Source organism: Platalea leucorodia (genome assembly GCF_965183815.1).
Source record: "Platalea leucorodia genome assembly, chromosome: 6".
NCBI classification, from domain to species: domain Eukaryota; kingdom Metazoa; phylum Chordata; class Aves; order Pelecaniformes; family Threskiornithidae; genus Platalea; species Platalea leucorodia.
The window spans coordinates 80,595,915-80,619,501 of NC_138828.1; the positions used below are offsets into that span (position 1 = coordinate 80,595,915).

The 23,587-nt window shown below is 44.0% G+C and overlaps 1 protein-coding gene across 1 annotated transcript in view; it reads right to left on the reverse strand.

Moving 5' to 3' along the window:
• The window catches only part of EIF2AK3 (eukaryotic translation initiation factor 2 alpha kinase 3), a 45,366-nt gene extending 27,864 nt beyond the window's left edge, over window positions 1-17,502 (reverse strand). The window contains exons 1-2 of the mRNA XM_082314990.1: window positions 17,178-17,502; window positions 10,437-10,566 (exon numbers count right to left, since the gene is read on the reverse strand). Of these exons, the coding sequence (XP_082171116.1) occupies window positions 10,437-10,566; window positions 17,178-17,440 (393 nt within the window). The 5' untranslated portion in view covers window positions 17,441-17,502. The remainder of the gene's footprint in view (window positions 1-10,436; window positions 10,567-17,177) is intronic.
• Window positions 17,503-23,587: the final 6,085 nt, after the last annotated feature.

Genomic DNA, 23,587 nt, shown 5'->3' on the forward strand with positions numbered 1-23,587 from the left:
AAGCACTGGTAAAAAAGCAAAGTATTCTTGAGAGCATACAGTGCTGTTTCACCAGCCAAGGAAGAAGAAAACTGACTGCAAAGGGGAGTTCATGATTTACATCAGCAAAACGACCTTCTGAGACGTGTTCAAGGGCAATGAGGAAGTTGAAGCAGGAAATAAACAGACAGGTGGTTGTTTTGTCTAGAAAAACTTTCCTCCTTGTGAATGCCATTACTTCTGATCTCAGCACTGCACTTGTGTACAAAGTGCATACCTGTTCCTGGCTACCTCCTGCTTCTGTTAACCAGCGTACATGCTGAGACCATCTTCAAGACCAGGACCGTGAGAAAGGCTGCACTTGGACATCTGATGAATCAGTATTTTACGGAGCAATTTATGGAGGCAGGATTACGTGGCCTTTCTCCTCTGAAGAGGTAAGAGCCAGCCTGTGCCAGAGCGGCACAACGGAGAAGCCATGGAAATCGGTTTCATCTCAGCCGGGGTGTGACACACCGAATGGGCACACCAGCTCGGCACAGCCACCGCGAGTGTAGATGTTTCTCAAACCTCAGGATGATTTTTACCATCAGACTGTACGGCTCACCCAGAAACAGCAGGTCACGGGATCTGTCAAGCGACCAAACCTGGTCCCCTGCTCCTGCCCACGTTAAGATCCATATGACGGAAGTTTATATCTATTATGGTCTGTCCTCTCCCTCCACCATCGCCCATACTCCATGAGCTGGTAGTTTTTATTTCATTTTTCATTGGTTAGATAAGACCGGGCCAAGTCGTAAACATAACTTTCATGGCCCTGTATTTTGTGTATGATGAGCACATGAAGTGATACTGTAATCCTGTCCCTGGATGAATACTAGAGAACTCATTTGAAAACTCCTTTTTTCTCTCTCCTCAAAGCAACACCTGCAAGGTGCTTCCAACAACTTTATTAAATGACTATACTTGGTATCTCTGGCATGATTCCACAGTTCAGATCTTAAAATCTGATCAGGTGTAAGCTATCAGGGTCCCAACAAAACTGTCTTTTACACAAACAGCGCAAAAAAGCAACACATGACAGCAGCTCAGTAGTTTGAGAATTATACTCTCCTTTCCAGCAGCAGGGGCACGGTATCTTGTTCGTCTTGAGTTTGCCATTAAAAGAATTAGTCCTACTCTGCCCTCTCTTGAGCAGCCGTGCAGGGAAATGGAGGAACCGCGGTGTGTTAACTAGACCGCTCCAGCTTCAAAAGAGATCAGGTCTCCAATACTGTTTGCTGTGCAATCAAACAGACCCCTCTTCTGAAGGCTAGCAAACTAAAATACCACCGTTACTTTAATCATAGTCAAACAAGACTTGGGGTTTTGACTACAGAGATGCCAGCCTGCTCTGCTGCCATGGTAACAGACTTTTAAAAACTGTTCTTCTTAATAATAAAAAAAACTCACGGTGCTTTCAGAAAGACTTTATTTTGACATTATTCCATCCCCCCTCTTTAACGTGGCAAGTTTTATTAATAAGACTGCAACAGTCTTCTGGAACTTAAGAGTAGTCCTTTCTGAGACAAACCAGAGATGCTGCTACTGAGCCCATCACTGAGCTCCTTAAAACTAAGAGCACATAGGGGGGAAGGTTAGTGAAGAGAACGAAAACGACTCAGAACCTTGCCTCTACAGGAACAGGCCCTATACAGAAGCTCAGTAGCTGCCGTGTCAAAATCGGTACTGTTCCAGCATTGGGACATTTTAAGATGATGTTTCAACACCACCACCACCTCCACCCCGCCGCCAACGCTCTCTTGCAGACTACCTGGGCTCCTATAGCACCACCTGGGAGCTAAGCAAGATGCTTCTCTTCAGAGACGGGGAGAACAGGCAATGGCAGAAGCCCATGTCACTTCGGGGGTCCAGGATTTAACTGATCTCTGCCAGACCTTGTGTGTTTCTTCCTCTGGCCCTGTCTGCACAGGGTGCTTTTTTAGATAAGGACACAGAGTCTGTGTGTCTTGAAAAATTAAGTCACAGAGCAACTCCTATGGGAAAGCAGAGCCCAGTACAGCAGAAGAACAGAACATGGCAAATGCAGAGTCTCATCTTTCAAGGATGCAAAGAAAGTAGAGAGCACGAAACATGCAGTGAAGCTGACAGAAAGATTAATAGTTTCCTGCGTATGGAGGACAAAGTCCAGAAGAAATTCGGAAATGAGATGTCAGCGGCTGCGCTGCTAGAGGAATGATTTGCTAAACTGTCGAAAATGCTTAGCGCTTAAAACTGGCACTTTCTTTTACAGATAAAGACGTAGGCTGAAAGTTGAAAAAGGCTTTAGGGCAGAGTAAATCATTTGTTGTGTTTTGTAGTTACCCATTCCCTGTACTGAAACAGGTATTTGTCTAGACATTGCTAGAGTTGATCCATTTTAATATCTGTAAACACTAGAACTGCTTAACAACCAATACAAAACATGCAGCATACCATATGTAATTAAATTACAAGCTACTATAAAGATAACTAAACAACAGAAACAGCGAGCTGATAATAAACATCCTTTCCAAGATCTGCAGCAATGCATTTTGACCATGTCAGCGAGCGTGACAGATGAGAGTTGCTCATAAACATTAGCCCCGAGCGACTCTGAGAAACTTTCCTGGCTTTGTTCAAGGCAGAGCATCACTTGCGAGGACCGGGGTTGAGGGCTCCGATGTCACACAAGCCACAAGATCTCGTTCTGCAGCTTCCCGCGTGTCTTATAACGGAAGCTGTCATCCCCCAAACATCCTTACAGTACAGAGTTAGAGGACACATGTAAGCACTTTATCAGAGCTTTATCAGTGCTAACTACACAAAGTGTCAGCAAGAAAGCCACCAAGCTGCAGTTATAGGAAGTCTTTTGTTTTTTTAATTGAGCAAGACATTGAACTAGGATGACTGCCTTTGAAGATGTGCAGTTCTGATAAATACATAAGACCACTTGTCTAAGCAACAGCCCTACTTGTCACCCCGACAAAAATCATGATGCTGCATCATACCAACCACTAACTCAGCTCAGGCGTCCGACAGCAATTCCCCTGCTCCGCAGGTTTACCACTTCACATTAAAAAGTTTGGTTGCATTTCCTAGAAGAGCACAACTTCTAGCTATCCAAACATTTTAAAAGAATTAGTCTTTTGCCAGTGATTTTTTTGTCCACTAAACATCATTAGAAGTTTATTTTCAGAAGAATTATAAATTAAAGGGTTTTTTTTCCACCAAGAAAGCAGCAAAGATCTATACTCAGAAATCCACAGATCTCTCCAGCACGTTTCCCAGGCCTGTCACCTCTTTACGGCCATGCACACCATGCACATTTCCAGCAACAGAAATGAAAAGAACCGCTTGTGCCATCAGAAATCATAATACATCTATGTAGTTAAAGAGCAGTCACATCTATTCTCTTCTTGCAAAACACAGGCTCCGCTCCCCTTGATAGCCCTAATAAGCCTTCTCTGCCTCAATTGCAATTAGAATTTATCTTCCTTTGAAGTACAATTCTGGACACTCACTTCTTATTCATTATGAGCTTTGGCAGGACCATTTAAGACACTAATATCTCTCTCTCTCTCTACCCGCAGGCAGCACAGGATCACATTTCCTTCCCCTGCAGAAGAATTGAGATGGCAGCTGATAACCTGTCACGGGATCTCTCTGTACACAGTGTTCTCAGTGTTAACCACAATTTTGTGGAGGTGACCAGTTTATCAATCTCCACATCTTGTATTTTGTTTAGTACACTTTAATTCCATTTCTACTATAGAAAACCTGTACGATGGAGAACTGGGTAATGCCCCAGTCCTCCTCTACAGGAATTATACCTCCAGCTATCAAAGCATCTTGTGGTTCTACATCTACCTCAGTAGCACACAGAAATTAGGATCAGCTACAGGACACGAGCAACTCTAATCAAATACTCTTCCAGACAACTAAAATTATCCCACCTTACCTGCAAAGAAATGGATTTTCCCCAGATTAATCACCTCAGCAACAAGTCTATTGATTTACACTCTGCCTGCTTGAACGGAGTGGCAATTTGGGGCTTTACACCTGGTCACAACATATCATAGCTGGAAAGTAATTTTACAGCATTAACAGAAATTTTTAAAATTTTATTCTTTACTTCCTTGAGTAAAACTTTGCTTTAGAAAGTTTTGCACACACTCAAAGGCTTAAGAGAACAAACTTGCTGTTCTCTGTGTGTGGAAGTCTGACGCACTGCACAGCATTAGCTCCCGCAAGCAGCCTGTTTGGTGCACAAAGACTCTTCCAAGCGCTAAGCAGGAAAGGTTGCTTCTGTTGCTGCTGTGTCCCATGCCAGATCCTTTAAGACGCACAAATACATTAAAAAGTTAAGATTAACGCTAGCGAACTAGACAGACCCATTTGTTTTTAAGCAGAAAGCCAGCAAGAAAGTCATTTTCTCACGTTTGTGTAGTTCAAAACCAATCTCCTTTTGTTTTGTCCAGTGACTGTCAGCAGAGTCAGAACAGATTTATACACATTTACTAGAAATTCATAATATTCAGCAGTGTATTGAACAGCTGCTGTAATAACCTTTTAAGTGAAAGTACTCAAACAAGTCTGACTGACAGCCTTAAGTATTCCCCACCCATGCCCAAAACAAACATATCTCAGCTTTTCCTTGGATGATATTTACAGACAGGGACTTAACTGAAAAATAACTGAAGTAGAAGGCCATGGACCAAACAAACACCTCATTTTTATTCAGGCTAATCAAATGCTGCTGCAGGGGAGCCCTAAGCGGTGGATGTGACTTGCCTAAAACTGATGGCACAAGATTTCTCTTTCAAAGAGACGGTTAAATTATTTACCCTCCCCTAACCTCTAGGAGCACACATAAAAGAATCCAGAAATCACAATTCAAGCCCCTCGGAGGGCATTTTGACCTCTTGGCTTGCCCTGACCCGCCTCAGTGTGGATTTTGCAATTTCTTCTGCACCGACGTGTAAGAGGCTCAAGGATGAGAGTTGCCGAATTTCTTCCCATGTTCCCAAAGCAACCCAGGACAGCTTTTGGCTCTTCTCTGGCTTGACTGGGTACAGAGGTTACCTTACCCAATGTGCAGGGAAGTGCAGGCAGTCAGTACCTTAAAGTGATTCCCAGGTGCCTCGACACTTCACAGCACAACATGGTATTTCTTTTGGGGAACCAAAGCACTGAAAATTTGAAAATGTTTATGATGCTGATAAAGGGAAGGGGAAAAAAAAAAAAAGAAAAACGATACATTCATACTGTACTTTAAATCTTGTCACTAATGGAGCTTTGGAGATTTCAAAATCCTTTCTCAACTCACTGCTCTAAGCATCAGTCTGTCCTCTCGAAAGGGCAAAAAAAAGGAACAATCTGCTGAAGATATCTACGGGTTCACTTTGCCTACAATGCAATTAGTTTTCAGCTGACTTCAGTATAAGACTTCTTTGCATCTCCACTTTTCTCTGGAGAAAAAAAAATATAATACTGGGCTATTCAACAAAAATATGCCACTTTTATGTCCAAAAAAGATCATGCAGATGTCTAAGTTTGTAGAAAAGTTTATTTTATGTGGCTATCACAAGGAAAAAAAGGCAAGAATTTAATACCTATACAATGAAATTCAAAGATTCTGAGAGCCTTTAGACGGATAAGGATGTTGACAGATTTTGTGACAGGACATAACCCAATTATTTCATTTTTCCAGGATGCAGTGGTATGTTTACTATGACTGCTATAAATGTCAGCCTTGTGGACTAAAACTCATTTTGTCCCATGATCCCCAGTCTCTCAAATAAGGAAATAAGATGCTTACTTAGGGATTAGTCTGTAACAGCCAAACCACGCGCCAAAGCAGTTACGTTTATCGAGTACATCCCAGTGCAGCCTCTGCCCAGAGCACTGAAACTACTACGACTGGAGCTGCCCCGTCAGGCTGAACTCCCTACAGCGTTCCCGACAGCGCAAAGAAAAATCATGTCACGGTTGTGAATGTATTTTTAAGCTGTTACTCTCAAATCATCACCATCAAGTATCCCACTTATTTTCCCCTTTCTCATCAAACACCAGCTACCAGCGTTTTCACAGGAGCATCTCTACTGTTTATTCATCCCACAGTAGGCTTTTTCTGTCTCCATCTCTTATCCAGCCTTGCCCTGTCCCATCAGTCATCCTAGTCACTACTGGCCAGTCATTTTAATATACAGGCAAGTTCACACTTGCATTTCTCTCATATAATGGATCCTCATAAAAGAAAGACAGAAGCCAATTAACTAATTTAGTATAAAGCTATGCAGGTAAGAGGACGTGTCACCCTCATTAGTAAACAACAGTCTCAAAGATGTGCTATGAACCATTTCCACTGCTTGAGAGGCAGTTCTCTATTTTCACTATGATTAAGCATCATTATTTTAACTGGCTGATTCTCCCAAAAGTATTCTCTTCTATCTAAGTACAGATGATGTATTCATAGAATCATAGAATAGTTTCAGTTGGACGGGACCTTTAAAGGCATCTAGTCCAACCCCCCTGCAACGAGCAGGGACATCTACAACTAGATCAGGTGGCTCAGGGCCCATCCAACCTGACCTTGAAGGTTTCCAGGGATGGGGCATCTACCACCTCTCTGGGCAACCTGTCCCAGTGTTTCACCACCCTCATTGTAGGAAAATTTCTTCCTTTTATCCAGTTTGATTCTCCCCTCTTTTAGTTTAAAACCATTACCCCTTGTCCTATTGCTACAGGCCCTGCTAAAAAGTCTGTCCCCATCTTTCTTATGAGCCCCCTTTCAAAAAAGGCCGCAACAAGGTCTCCCCGGAGCCTTCTCTTCTCCAGGCTGAACGACCACAGCTCTCTCAGCCTTTCCTCACAGCAGAGGTGCTCCAGCTCTCTGATCATTTTTGTGGCCTCCTCTGGACCCTCTCCAGCAGGTCCATGTCCTTCCTGTGCTGAGGACCCCAGAGCTGGACGCAGGGCTGCAGGTGGGGTCTCACCAGAGCAGAGCAGAGAGGCAGAATCCCCTCCCTCGCCCTGCTGGCCACGCTGCTTTTGATGCAGCCCAGGGTACGGCTGGCCTTCTGGGCTGCGAGAGCACATTGCTAGCTCATGTCCAGCTTTTCATCCACCAGTCCTTCTCCTCAGGGCTGCTCTCAATCCCTTCGTCCCCCAGCCTGTATGGATACCAGGGGTTGCCCCAACCCAAGTGCAGGACCCTGCACTTGTCCTTGTTGAACCTCATGAGGTTCACATGGGCCCACTCCTCAAGCTTGTCCAGGTCCCTCTGGATGGCATCCCATCCCTCAGGTGTATTCATTACAAAGTTAAATTTTAAAGAATAAATTAAAGTGTTTTCATTAAAAGTAAGCTCCCTTCTAGAAAAGCTGAGATTCAAGGATTTTGCCCTGAACTTCAACAAGCAATCTTTATGTGCAAGTAACAAGAAATTTTGGAGTTGTAAACATACAGATTTTTATATAGAAGGACTTTTCACTTTAACACAATGGATAGGGAAACAAATTTTTTAAATTCTTATGCACAAGACTGAAATGCAGAGTCATACCTCTTCATCCTTGGCAACGTGACCATGATTGTTTATGTTGGAGCTTAGAGCCAAGGAATGAATTTTACCATTTTCCTCACCCAGACACACAATTAGTAGTTCAGCAGCCTTTCCTTTCTAATTGATCTGTTCACATGACAAATGATGAACATCTCACTTGTCAGTGTCTTAAGCAGTAGTTTCAAGATCTGAAGTGTTTGACAGAGCTGCTGGAACATTTGAAATTTTACTACCTCACTTTCCTAATTAACACATGAGCTCCAGACAGCCAAGTTGACATTTTACAGTTAGGTAAAGGAAGTAACTACTCGTCTATTAAACACAAAGTTTGAAGATATAATGTCTTTTCTTAAAAGGCACTTGGAAACGAAATTGATGCTTTCGCACCATGGCCTGAAACTACAGTTCATTGCACTCTCCCCCAAGACAGCTAAAAAAACTCGAAACAATTAAGACACAGCAGCACACACTTTCCTCACTCTGAAAGAACACAAGTCTTTAACACTGCAAGTGTCATGCAAAAAGTGTTTCTCATCTGCCATTTCTCGCAAGAAGAGGTAGGTTAACAACTTACATAATGATACTGGTTTATAATGAAGATAATATTGTGGTTGCAAGCACAGAGACCTTTTTTACCTTTAAAATGTTGGAAGAAAAAACCTCAATAGTTAGTTTGAGAGCAAAACGTAACATGCCACATGCTCAAGTCAGAGAAGAAATACTGTAGAGTGGGGAGATAAAACTCTTAAGACTTTAAAGAATTTAATATTTTGACCCAAAACAGAATTGTCCCAACAACTTTAATGAGGCCAATTACTCACTCAAGTAGTGTCTAGATTCACTGCACAAAGTCTTTCAGCTGATACCGACAGCAGATTAAACATTTAAATATTTAAATGTTTAAAATAAATATTTAAATGTTTAAGTGTAACTTATTTGGAGCATTCATCACTTTTGTTTCATGTTAAATTCTGTCATACCTTAACAGCATTTGTTTACATGACAGTAAGTCTAAAAAGGCCTACATTCATAACGCTTAACGGCTTCTATAAGGCCAGAATGAAGTTTTACTTCCAAAATTAGTTCTCTCGTAGGCTCTGCATCTTAACTGCCAAAATCCATCAGTGTCTTTGGCCACAGTTGTAGAAATGCAACAATTTGAAAGCTCATCTGAAAACTTCCTATATGCATAACAAACACTCTTCAAAAGTGTATTTTTACAGCTCCCACAACCTACTAACTTGTAGCCACAAAAGGGAATTAAATATTGCATGGATAAACTACAATTTTTATTGTCTGTGCACAAACCTTTAGTTTCTACAGTCATACCACATTGGAAAAAGATCAAAACTCTGGAGAGATCAGTTGATCAACAAAATCTAGATTTGCAAAACCACTCCTATTGCATTAAATGCTTGCATTCTTGAAATCTTTAAAAACCTGGGCTCATGTCTTAACTTGTACTAAAAATGAAGTTCATATTTCCACATATTTCAAATGTGTGGTTTATAACTGGTTGCTCTATTTTCACAGTGGTCATTAGAAACTATTCGCAGCAACAGACAAAAGAACGATATTTTAAGTATCTACTGTTCGAAACATTTGTGAAGGACCACAGTTTATAACTGGCGCCTTCCTCTTTACAGAGCTCTTCACAGTTCTCTTTACAGTTTTCCTATTCTTTTAAATACTGTTCTAGAACATACTTTTAAGTAAGTTCTTCTTTCCCACAGTGTTTTTTCTTAAACACAAAAATACACTGTAAACACACAAATATATCTGAACAAGACTCAAAAAGTTGCATCCGTAAATAAAATTCTCTCAGAAACAAAGGAACATGAGTTAACATCCACGTTACTTTTGCAATCTGAGATACTTTTTACTAGCTCTCATACTTACACTACCACAGCAACAGACCAAATCTTTCCTTAGACTTTTTTATACCGAAACAGAGGTCATGTAAACTAGACACCAACAAAGAACCACAAGCAAGAAGCTTATACAGCCTGAATACCCCTAATTCAACTTTCATTCTCTGATGCTCATCATGCGAAAGCACAATATAGGACTGGTTATCAAATCCAACCATCCATGACAGTGAAGGACCATGCACTTTGTCATCACCACAAACTACCTCTTAGCTGGTATATTTATTCCTCCTAATTCTAGGAGAGAATGACTCATGGATCTCACTTCTTTGGTGCAGAAAAAAAAAATAGCAAAAAACATCCTTCTAATTTCTAGCCTAAGTTTATTCAAACCGACGGTGGAAATAGCACCAAACAAGAAATTTAACTCTTTAGATTTCCTTCTTACAGTTCATCAGCAATAAGTGATGCAACCCTTTGCCATTTAGTACTTCAGAGTGACCTTCAGCACTCTGTTTCAGTGCTAACACATTCTATTTCATAGGCAGCACGCTTATCTAGTTTAAAAAAAAAACAAAAACAAACAACAATCCTTTGTTTATTTATTAAGTCACAAGGACTTTTGCTTTTCTTGGGGCGGGGCGGGGGGAAGCCAGTACTTGCCAAAACATACTCTAGTAATACAAAGCAGATGATCCTTTCATTTGCTTCAAATTACAAGTAACTTGTTTTCAATCAGCAACTGCATACAATTCCCAAACTCAGTTACATCATCTGGTTCGGTAGTTATCACATACGTCACTCACAAGACTAAAATGCTGACACACTCTAGTTTGAAATGGCAACATGATGTAAGCACTCCAAAAAAAGTTTTACAATAGCTATCAAACTTTATCCATAGCAAGTTGGCCGCATTATTTAACATCTATCAAACAGGAAGTTGCATGCATTTTATTATAGAATATTCTGGTTTTAAAGATTTGGTCAGGAAAGAAATTAAGCCTTACCTCTGGTTTACTGAGACTGGATGACACAAGAGAACCTGATCCCACATCCAGATCCCACTGTTTTCTCCCACTGTTTTCTGGATCCAGTGCAGCAATTCGTCCATCCAAAGTGCTGATGATTACTAGAGATCTGCAAGTTGGAAGCATTCACAGTCAAAACTACAGCAGTACGGAGTTTATCTACTAGCTGTTTTCCATATTCAACACAGTGCAACTCCAACTTTAAAGTTAAGTCTATACCTTCTGCAAAACAGCAATTTAACTTGGTAGTTCTACCTAGACCAACAAGAGAGAGTAGAAAAGTCCCTGGCTGGACGTCAAACTAATTTGCATGTTATAAGACACTTTGAGTTCAGTTTCAGGGGAAGATAGTTGACTTTTTGCTCCCACATGCAGGTGTTACCACTACAACACTGAATGAGATCATCTTCTGAGGTGTTTATGCGAACAGTATAGATCCTATTTTTTCCAGTCCCTTCCACACTGATCTTTAATACGTCCTTTCAAAACAACCAAAACCTGAAACAATTTATTCAGCAAATTCGTACGTAAGAAATTGTAAGTCACAACTAAGTTTTCAATACCTCTGGATCAAGCACCAAAATCCTGGAGATTTGACAAGTCTTAGAATAAAACGAGTCTCACCTAAGGCATACACAGGGCACTAGAAACAACCTCCAGCATCTGCAGACAGCAAAGCAAGCAAACTGCCTTATGCAGCTTAGGCTTTAAGTAGCCTATCTGTCTGGGGATGCATGGTAACAGCAGGCTAGCTGTTGATTCCTACAGCGCTTGAAGCTCATCAATTCTAGTAAATCTTGTTTCTTATACAGCAGTACAATTAGAATAAGCATTTCTGATTGGGCTAGAATTCAAGCATTAAAATAAAAAAAACACAAGCCAAAAAAAACCAAGCAACACATCAGAGACAAAACACTGACAAGGCATTTTTGAAGGGACTTTTTTTCCTTGAAGACTGTTTCACTCTGACCTGAAAAAGCTGGGATGTGTTGGCAGTTTTGGCTTGCAGCAGGCTCACTGAGCTTCAAAGGCTGTGGGAGTAGAGCTTCATCACTTTACAGACTGCTTGCACTGAGGGAGGCTGGATCTAGTGACCCAGAAGGACCTTTATAGACACTGGTTTCAGTGAGAATAAGGAACTGTGCAAATGAACCTGATGGGCAGATTAACTATTTTTGGGTGGGGGTGAAAGGGCAGGGCGGAGGTAATGCACACACAGACATGTATACAAATCATTACTGTAAACAATGAGGAACACTAAATTATTGTGCAGAACTGAAGCCATATTCATATTCACTTGTCCAAAGTCACCAGTGTGGTAAGCTGAAGTTTGGAGAGGAAATGATGGGGGCTATAGTTTTTCTTTAAAGAGGGAAAAACTAAAATCATGATCTTAAAAACATGTTCAAGGATAGTGGCTTGTTACATCACATACAACAAAGGTCATGTAAAACATGGCAGTTTTACATGTAAAAACAACCCACACATTTTATAGGCCCTTATACTGTACTATAGCACTATATTGTTAATAAATAGAAAATTAAATAATTCTTTTAACTGCACGAAAAACAACGTAGCAGCTCCTACTTCTGAAGGTGGCCAAGCATCACATTCCTCCAAAAGCTTAGTTTAAGAAACTGTTAGAAAAGTTATCAATTGTGCAAATATTTGAACAGTAGACTACATGAGTTTTTATAAGCTGAGTACATACAATTATTCCAACTGTACAGAAACCAATACCGGGTTAATAATAAACCAGATTGCAGGAGACTATCTGTTCTCAAGCACCATAAACAAGCGCTTGCACATTAAAGGCCTTGGACACACATTTAACAGAATCTGTTTACTTTACGGTAAAACAATTTATCTGAAACCCTCTAGCATTGCATAAGAATATTATTCCAAGTGGGTCTATTTAAATTTTCTGTTGATCCAGCTGACAAATAGGTTATAAAAGAGGTAAAAATGTAGCTAGAACAGAGGGAATTTTGGCAGTAACACTGTAGAGAAGAAAAATCCTAAAATCGCACTGTGAAATGTTTCGTTCCCATCTACTCCCATTGTTTTCCTTTATCTAATTCTTCCCGCTTGACTTCTCCCTCAAGTAACAAATGTTTTATGCCTTTGTATCTTACCTTTCCATATCATCTTTCCCCACCAGATGCAAACCTCCACCTTCCCCAAGGGATATCTCATTATTTAAGCCTCGTCACCGCCACCTAAGTGGGCAGTTTTGGAATCTGTACCTGCACCATGATCTCCGGTCACCCAAATCGTGGTGTAACCACGCTTATGTTTTAAGTTTAGCTGATTAGGAAAGGGGGGGGGGAGAATCATGCCTTCAGAGGGAACCTTTGTACCAATAGCACACTTTAAGGAACTGGTTTAACCAACTGCTTCTGCATACCCTAAAAATCCTGACTTCTCTTGCGTGCAATGGTACTCTTTATTAGTCCCCTTGGCCACCAGCTCTATAATGGACTTTGCATCACGAACTCCACCTGTTGAGCAAACACTTCCATGAGACATAGGAACAGGACGGGCTCAGCTATACCTAAATCTTGCATGCGGCTACCTTTAGAACTGGAACTAGGTGCAAGAAAAGCATTCTCTTTGCTTTTTTAATGAGCGACTCATTTTGAACTAAATGGTCATGTTTCTGGTCCCATCTTCATCTTGCTCTTCAACAGTAATCCTGGATGTCAGAAAAAAACTGCTAAAAATCCTTATTCTTGTAATAAAATCCTTCGTTACTTACTATTTTTCTATAAATGAAAATCTTAATACCTGTTCTGCCCATCTCTGACTACCTGCAGTGAGTTAAAAATCCTGTCACTTGAACTCTCATTGGTATAAGATCTGCAATTTATCTACATGTGCCCTAGACCCATGCTAATGTTACACTTTCTCACTATCAGATTTTCCTTTTTTCACTTTCCCCCCCTTTCTGTGAGATTCCACTGCTTGCAGTTTTGTGTACTGAGAGTATGAAGTGGTGACAAGAGATCTTCCCATCTTTCAGATAGTCTCATCGAGCACTAGATTAACACATTCTGATAAAAGCAATTTAGGCGACTACTTCAAGAAACTATTTCAGAGCTTAAGAACAGGCAGGCAGTTTGTTTTTTGTCACCCCACAGTGCTATCATAAGTTTACTGTAGCGTATTATGCCCAACTCTTACAGCAAATTCTTACAAACACCAGTAGAATATGGCTATGATTCAAGAATAAAGAGCCATCCTTTTAGCCATCTCTTTGCAAGCCTTTGCTGGCTGAAGAGGTTAGGACTGTACCTGCAATTCCACTACACTAAACTGAAATAGTGATATCCTGGATGCATCTTTGGGACACCTAATTGACAAGTTGCAAGGAAAAGTAACTCCCGCATTAGCTTCTGTTTCGGTTAAGTGTGATAAACCCTGTTATTCTCTACAAAACGATACCTTATCACTGGCTCTATCAACACCACCTCCTGACTGAGGTAAAGCTTAAAGACTACCTTGACCAATAAAGCCAGCTTCCAACAACATACAAGTTTTCTAAGATCACTGCCAAACAAGACCTCAATTCTGCATACCATTCCACACAAAACATTACCCCACTTAAGGTCAAAGGTAAAAAGGTCAAAAGTCACAACTATAATGCCAAGGAAGCGAGGAGGGGAGAGACAGACAGCATCAAGGCTGCAAATTCCTGAAATGGCAAGACATTTGCTGAAAGTAAATCACGGACTCTACTAGGGAGTGAATCACATCACACACATACTAGAGAAGGGAAAAAAAAACCCAAAAAAACACACCAACACAAAACCAGAATTGCAGTAGTCTCCACAAGCCTGAACTAGAACAAAAAAAGATACAGAAAGGAATCACTCCGATCTAGGCAGTTACTTAAATCCCAGGATCCATCAACCAGGCACCTGAAAAACAAACATCAGTAAACTGATGACGACACTTAACGTACTTCACCTTGCCTCTAGCTGCTGCTCCAGAACACATTATGAACCAAGTGATGGATGAGAAGAAAATCCCTTCTGGGCCCTTACAGACGGCCAGCAAAAGGACTAAAACAAGGGGCCAGTACAAGATAGCGTATACGAAGATATCTGTAATCACAGCAGCTGGCAGAGACTGAGCTAACACTATACAGTCAGATTTTATTTGCGCTTTGTCAATATGAAAACACATCTGGACATACTTCCCCCTCACCCCGACCATCTACAAACAGCCTCTACAGCTAAACGAAAATGTTTTCTTTTGCTCACAGACATGAGCTTGTTATTGAAGTGCAGTTATAATGTTCCCCCTTGAAACTATGCAAAATATCTACTACAAACTTCCACATACATTGACAAAAGGCCAGTCCTGGGCCTTTAAACCATTGTTTATATCGCATCATGAACACAGCCCACTTTTTGAGATCAGGTGGCCTGAGCCCAGCTCTGTTCTACTTCACAGAAGTGAAGGTATCCGATTTACCTATGAACAGAAGAAAAGGGCTAAGATTGCATAGGAAGATGTAAACAGGATAGAGGAGGAACACTTATTTAGCTCATCTACACCCTTTCATTGTGCAGAAACTTTGAATTTATTCAAATAAGTTGGTTTTGTTAGAAAAACAAAGCAGAACTTACCAACATTTTGGTACAGCATTTACCACTATTCCTGTTTCAGTTTGAAAAAAACCAAACCCACAACCCAAATACCCTCAAAAGCCATTTGGGACATTGCAAATGTGACTGTCTTTCAAACTTGAACTCTAAACACCTATTGCAATTTCAAAACCTGCATGTTTGTATATAAAGAGTATGGTAATTCACTAACCCTCACATTTTCTTCTAGGAAATTAAAAAAACCCTCAAAGCCAAGATGATTATACTAATTTGCCTACAGCAAAAACAGCTGGGTTTTGGTTTTGTTGGATTTTTTCAGATTATACTGACCTGTTAGATCACATGAATATTTTATTGCTGAAGAACAATTAGCTGAGGTAAGTAGAGACCTCACAAATACAGATGAAAAAAATAAAGAAATGCAGGCAAATACTATGGCCAGGCAGCCATTGTATTTTTATTTGATGACAGCAAATCTATTCCTACGCACTAATCAATTAGAAAACAGTGACATTTAATCTCAGGCTTAAATCACTAAATTGAGCACCTTTAGCGTATTTTACTTAGCTCTAGTAGTCAAACAGAAAATTAATTTTTAAATATTTTCAGGGCTAAATAAAGGAAGGTCTTATTAAAATTTGAATACAGTAGAGCTGTAATAAACTAGGTAGGATTTTGATGACCTGATACACAAAAGAATGATCCTGTTGCTGATAGGCAAATAGATTTTCCTCAAAGACAACAGGATGCCAAGTTATCAGCCAGTTTCCTGCTCTAAGTGAATGCTTGGGTATACTAACAAAAAGCTTGGGGCTTTTCATTTTTGGAACAGGCTCTCAAATATAGCACGCATTTAGTCATGCTCTTCTTCCTTTAAACTCTGGCTGTGGCTTATCGCCTCATCTTTCTCAGCCAATTCAGAAACAGACTGCAAACAGCTCAGTAACATTTCTGCACTTGAGTCATTCATCAAAATTTTCCTTTTGCCAGAGCTTCTTGCCACATGCGGTTATTAAGTATTTTATTTCCTCTTGTTACATTCTGAAACTTGTTTGGCAATTTGTCTTGAATGTTTTGCTTCCCTTCAAGCGTACACCAGTGTCTGTGTTTAACAGACAATTAAGTAAACAGGAGAACTGCATTTTCCGTAGAAGAAAAACAAATGACAGAAAGGGATACGATGCTCTGAACAACTGCGAGTTGCAGGTGTTGGAAAGAGTTTAGACTACACATGCAGCGCTTTTGGGTCTCCTTCCCGCAGGCACAGGACTGTCACCGGGTAACAAGGCAAGGAAGGGATCGAGACTTGGTATTACCAGGGTACGTCGACAGGCCAGATGTCACATAGCATGACATCTGGCAGCTTATTTGTCTAAAAATTAAGGCACCTTTTTTCCCTACTAACAACCATAGAAAAGAACAAGTATTAGCGGTGGCGAGGTCCTGAAACACCCTTGGTGATGGCGAGGTCCTGAAGTACCGTTTCCTTACTGCCACAGCCTCTCCCTCGGTCCAGCCTGTCCATCACTGCCGCGCTACTTCCAGCCCCATCACGGGACTCATCTCTTCCACCCCTTCGCCTCTCCTCCCACCTTCAGATACTTCCCTGCGTGTCCCTACAGCCCAACCCCACACACCAGCTTGCTTATTTCTCCAGGCACTCCCTTCCCAAGGCACCGCTCCCTCTCCCAACAACCTACACCCCAACTCTCTGCTCCGCTCTTCCCGCTCCAGCCCGGTGCTGCTCCCCTCCGAGCCCGCTCGGGCACGACCCCATCCCCACGCAGGACCCCCGCGACCACGCAGCTCCTTTCCCACGCATCGCTCCCCTCCCTAGCACCCCTATCTGCTCATTCCCAGCCTGGACACAGCCCCCAGCACCCCCAGGCACCAACCCGGGCCGCTGCCACCCCTCTCCCCCGAGGCACTGACCCCTGCCCCGGGTACCAGCCCCCGCCAAGCACCCCGAACCGGGCGCTCACCCCCTCCCCAGCATCCCCACGCCCGGACCCCCACCCAGACGGCCGAGCCCCCCTCAGCCCCAGGCACGGACCCCCCCCCGCCCTAGGCCCAGGCACTGACCCCCACCCCAGTCACCGACGCCCACCTGCCGCCGGTCCGGGCCTCTCCGCTCTCCTCAGCCTCCTGCTCACCGGGCGCCGCGGGGGCCACACCGGCTTCATCGTCCTCCACCGTCACGTCAGCGGAACCGGCCGGTAAAGCGGCGGGAGCGGCGGCCGCCCCCAACCCGAAAGCGGCCTCCACAGCCGCGGCATCGCCCGTTGGCGGCTCCGGGCCGCCCGCCGCCACCCCTAACAGCACCAACAACGTGAAGGCGGCCAGAGCGCTGCGGCACCGCGGCCCCCGCATGGAGGGGCCCCGCCTCGCCCGCCGCCGCCAGCCGTTAGGACATGAACGCTGCCGCCGCCAACGCCAACGCCGCCGCCACAGAATGGGCGCCCGCCGCGCGCCGCAGCCCTCCCCGCGGCGCCCCGCCCCGCCACGCGCCCCGCCCGCTTCGCCCGCCACGTACCGGCACTCCGCGCGCAACCGCCCCCGACACCGCCGCCCGCCCCTTTCGCGGCGGAGAGGGAGCCCATTGGGCCGGCGCCACGTCGCTCCGCCCGCCGCTTCTCCTTGATTGGCGGGAAGGAGCGGTGTTTGTCAACAGAGCCGCCGGGCCAATTGGAGTCACGCCGCTCTCTCCCCGCCCTCAACCGCTGCCCCGGCCAATCGAAAGCGCATGATTCACCGACCCGCTCTGGGATTGGCGGAGGGGCCGCGCCACACGTGCTGCTGACTGGCGCGCCGGGCGGCGCGGCCCCGCCCCTTCCCGGCCGCCCCTCCGCCGCGCTGGAGACGTGGCTGTTCCTCCGTGTCGGCAGGGCGGGGCCAGCGGCGCGCACCACCCGCCGCGCGGGACAGGGGGGGCGGGGGGGGCACACACGTCGAGGGCCCCCCCGGAGCGGAATGGACTCGTCGGGCGGGAACGGCCATGTTCCCCCGGCGGGCTGAGGGGGAGCGGCGGGCGGGGGCCGGCATCGCGGCCCCGGGCACCCGCTGCTGAACGACGGCTCTTGGCGTCCTGATTGCGCCACCCTGCTGACGCGGACGGCGTCTGCAGATTGTGTTAGGCGTGATTTTGTATTTGCTTCCAAATGACTAATGAAAATATTGATTACATACGTGTGTGGTATAGAGGTGATCGTGCCCCATGCTCGGCACTGGTGAGGCCGCACCTCGAGTCCTGTGTTCAGTGTTGGGCCCCTCACTACAAGAAGGACATCGAGGTGCTGGAGCGTGGCCAGAGAAGGGCAACGAAGCTGGCGAAGGGTCTGGAGCACAAGTCTTAGGAGGAGCAGCTGAGGGAGCTGGGGTTATTTAGCCTGGAGGAGGCTGAGGGGAGACCTTATTGCTCTCTACAACTGCCTGAAAGGAGGCTGTAGCAAGATGGGGGTCGGTCTCTTCTCCCAAGTAACAGGCGATAGGACGAGAAGAAACGGCCTCAAGCTGCGCCAGGGCAGATTTAAATGGGATATTACAAAAAATTCCTTCATGGAGAGAGTGGTCAGGCACTGGCACAGGCTGCCCAGGGAAGTGGTGCAATCACAGTCCCTGGAAGAATTCAAAAAACCTGTGGATGCGGTGCTTAGGGACATGGTTTAGAGGTGGACCAGGCAGTTAGGGTAATGGTTGGACTTGATCATCTCAGAGGTCCTTTCCAACCTAAACGATTCTATGATTCTATAGCATACACGATCCTAGAGGGATCCTGAGCCTCAGTAATGATTTATAACCATTCTAAAAAAAAAATAATCGGTGAGACCAGTGTTTAATACATGCTTACCTGATGCTTTATTACCTTCTTTTTTTTTTAATTAAAATATTGTGCAATTCTAAGCAAAAATCCTTTAAAAAGTTTATTACACCTTCCAGAGGAAATTGAATTATTTGTTGTCTTCTTGAAGCATGAAATGAGATTTCGATTAGACCTCTGCCTGGCATTACTAATTCTTTAATCTGAGTCACGTACCAACTTTTTTTGGTGTTTAGCCAGGAACTATTCCTACATCTACATTTACTATGTACCATACAACTGCCCTTTCCGAAGACAGATACCAGCCTGGCACTTTTTTTGCTTTCTAGAATTGCCCTAGTACCTCAAGGTTTACTGAAGATGAACGTCAACAGACAAGGGGTCTCCGCCGCCAGCTGCCTCAGAGCGCCTGGAGCACAGTCATCCCTAGAAGACAAGAGCTTCATTGGTTACTAATGGACTGAAATTTATCACATCACTGTTAAGTAATCCACCCACATATCTTACTGCTTCTTTATATAGATCATAAATGTTCAATGAACACTTCTGCATCGTTATTGACATTTTAATCATGTCCATCTAGTAATGGGCCTGTACCATTACTAGGGTTTTCTGGGATTTAGCCTTGCCAGCTATGGATTTCCTTTGATGTGCTTCACTTCCAATAACTACTCTGCTTCTCATAACTTCTCATTTATACCAACACTTTTTTATTTCCCGCTTTCCCCATTGTGGCTATTTATTTTTCATTTTTAATCACCCTCTCCAGGCCACTAATAAAACAGGAATTGTCAATGTGTTTTCTCTCTTGATTTTGAAATTGTGGCTCTTTGATCGCTCAGTGAACTCTCTTTAAAGAGCTTGTCATTGTCATTTTTAGACTTCTACCTAAATTTTTCTTCCTGCTTGCACTCTTATTTTCTGATGAGTTGGAAATACACCTCTTTTAAAGCACCAGATGTATGCAAAGTCAGGTCACGAACACTGCTCCCCAGACAGCCACCGAGTTGCAATCCAGAGGTTTTTGGGTTTTCGTTACTTAGTTCGTGATAACAAAGTCCGACAGAGTTTACCTTGTGCCGCGTGCCAAACAGCTCATGTCATTTTTAGTAACTTAAATGACATTTTATTATCGTACCCATATGGTCTTGTGCTAATATTTTCTTTATTTAGATAACTCTTCTCTCTTGAGTGCCTACCCGTTCATATGTTTATAAAGAGTAATCAAGTTCCTTCTGTTTTGCTAGGCAAACCAAGCCAAAGGCTTTTATTCTTCCCTTACACTTTTGGCTCTCTGCTCCCCCGTTCATCTCACTAGCCCTCCCCTGCACCTGTTCCCATTCAAATTCATCTTTCTTGCATAGCGATGTTTTGAACAGCCATGTTGAAGGGTAACTAATATATTTAAATTTTAAACTCCATCATATTTATAGACTGCGCAGAAAAACTAGTTCTGTGCCATGCTTTTTACAGTAACTTCTCTCTTGTCCCATGAGTTATTCAAGGGGCTTAGAGGCAGATAGGCGGTAACCACAGACCCCAGCAAGTTTCAGAATATCGGAATACTTCACAAGTAGACTTCTACCTTTGTGCTGGTTCATGGTTTATTACACGTAAGGCAAAACAATAACAGCCTTGTGCAAGTGTCCCGATCACACCCATGAGTATTACCTCATTTTCTTGTATTTCCTCCCACCCCCTGCCCCAGATCAGCAGTCTTCCAATTGCAGCCTTTTATTTTAGGGGGGCTGTAACACTTTTCATGAAAGTACATGTTTTCTTCTAGACTCCTCCTAGATTCCTTACCACTGAGGCATAAGGAATAACAATCGTAAGCTAAAAGCTCTTTTTTGTTTTGGAAACATTTCTCTAAGGCATGGACAATGTTATTCACAAATCCTTAAGACAAACACGACAATACAGCTGTGTAATTTTCTTTCTGTATTAAAAATTTCTCTCAAGAAACCCAAACTTCCTGCTTTTTGCAAAGCATGACTCACATTCTCTATTCTGTTTTGACTGACATAAGAGATCTATTTCAATCATATGACAGTAACTTTAAATCTGACCAGCCATTTATGTGGAAATCAAAGCCTGTTCTTGCAGGATGGATGGATGTTAATGGGAATGGTGTTTTACATAACTCCACTAAAGATCTGCCTGCTTTTCTTGAAGAACTTGCTCCCAGATCGGCGAGGCCCAGCAGCGAAAGCCCAGCATGCCACCTCGTGGCTGCCCTGTACCAAGGGCCATTCGTAGTCCCCTGCAAAACGATCATTTATAGCCTGCCTTTTCCCCCAGGAGGATTCAGACCAGCAAAAAGCTGCATATGTTGTCATTAGTATACCAGCACCCTCGCTGATGCCTTTGGACAAGCAGAATAAAACCAAGCAATTCTTCATCCAACAGATCAAACCGGAGACGAGCAGTGAAGTAGGTGTTATTCAGAAGAAATGTCACTGAACTGGAGTTTGCAGGATAAAAAATTAGGTAGCAAGAATGTAATTGCTGGGACACGACGGGCTTGGAGAGCCGCTGCCAACCAGAAAGAGAGCTGATCTGGGAAGATGACGTGCTCGATCTTCCGTGTGGTTTCTCCAGTGTGTTGATGAAGTTTTACCTTCACGGGTCTTGGTTTTTAGCTGTTTCATGCCTTATCACATGAGAGAGACATGCAGTCAATTGGATAAACACATCTGACACCCGGAGGCTGCCCTGCCTTCGCTAGCATTTCACTCAGGTTAGCGCGCACTTCTGCAACAGGTGTAAGCTGGGCTAAGTCTCCCACAGAAGATGACCCTGCAGCCTTCCCACTCCCAACCGGTTGATCTTTCTGCCTTCCTCAGCAAAGGTGAAGGGAAACTGACCTTCGTTTTGTGGGTTGCTTTACCTTTCAGAAAAAAATCAGCTCTCTGCCAACACATGGAAGTAGCAGGAAAGCTTGGCAAGCGATGGACCGTAGGGTGGGAATGCTCCTTTTTTGGGGACACTGCTGTCGTAGACCAGAGCAGCTTAAGCCAGCTACAAAACTCCCCTTCAGAGAGATGTTATATGTTACGTTTGGCTGAGGCAGTTCAGCCTCACTCACCTGGCAAAAAGAAACTGCTTTTTTTTGCCTGCATGGCAAGGTGAACCAGCACAGGGTCAGAGGAATGCCAGAGCCAGCATAAACTCTGACCCAGGTTGAGAGTGGATCATGACTGAAGGGAGTAAAGAGCGAGATCTTCCCTTTTTGTCAACAGCAAGCTGTTATCTCAGCTACCGTGTAATTTCCTAACGTGTAATTTCAGCCTCAGATGCAGAATTCAGCACCCAGAATCACGCAGCCACCCTTACCAGCCCGGCGGCCCTCGCAGTTACCACCCTGTTCGACAAGCAGAACGTCTGTTCAAACAAACCTGGTTCCAACACCTCCCTCTGCACGGAAGCAGAGAGGAGGAGAGTTGGCTCCCGGCGAGGCTTCGACACGGGACGAACGCAGGCTTGTACAAAAGGACTTTGAGCTGTTTGCAAACAGAGCTGGTTGTCTCTGAAATGTAAAGAAAATCCATTTCTAAAATGCCCAACGCCGTTTTTTTGTGCATAGGCAAGGCTCGGCACACCGTAAATGAAAGATTTTCCTGCATTCACTGAAAGTGTAACTCCCCACGCTAACAGAAAGCGTTGCTAACAGAAAGCCCCGTTACCTGGAAGGGGCAATGTTTGCGTTCCTCCCGGCAGCCGCGCTGCAAGACGCGTTTCAAGCCAAAGCCATCAGCCACCGCTGCGAGGACACAAACAGGTTTATCGCCCCGTACCTAACTTCTGGTCTAACGCTCCCCATTCCGGTGGGATTTGAGAGATGCCCACACGTAAGGATGAGCTTCCTGAATCGGCGTAAAACCCCAGTGACTGCTTTTTTTTCATTTCAAGGAGCAGTCAAACATTTAGGGTACTGAATGGAATAACCCCAGACCCAGTCAGCTGCTCCTTCAGTTTTACCATTAATAATGCATCGTGAAAGACACATATATCCCACTAGATGCGTGTATTTACACTTTAAAATGTGTAACTTGCAGGAAAGATCGTTGCCAGCTAGCAGAAAACACCGAACAACTGTACAGCCATCACGTGCTGCTCTTAACAGCGAGCGCCCTGCTCTGCGCAGAAAGGTAAGGCCTTACCACACCGAGATAAGCCTGGGTAAGGATAATAGAGTCTTTGTCAAAATATCGCCCCATTGTTCAAAGACTGGTGTGCCGACCCAGGGAAAACAAAAGGAAACGTTTCTAGCCCTTAAAAATCACAGCAGAATCGCAGAGGTTGGCAACAAAACAAGTCAGTCATGCACAGAATTAAAAAAAAAAAAAAAAAGAGCCAACGGCGGCTTTTCTGTTGCGCAAATAAAAAAAAAAAAAAAGAAAAAATTGCGGTCTGACCTTGGGGTGAGTAGTAAGGGGTAAATACCTGCAAACCTCATCCACCTGGGTGGGATTGCAGCCTGGGGAGAACCCCAGGGCCCGCGCGGGCTTCGCGTGGCTCCCCGGAGTGCGGGGGTACCCGGGGCTTGATCTGCCTCTCGAGGGTTTCCACAAATGGTTTCGGCAGATGGCAACCCAGGAGAGAGGGGTAAAAATGTGGCAAAAAAAAAAAAAAAAGGGTTTCAGTGCTCTAGGACAGCAGACCCCCGCGGGGTTTTACCCCGGCCCTCCCGCAGGGTG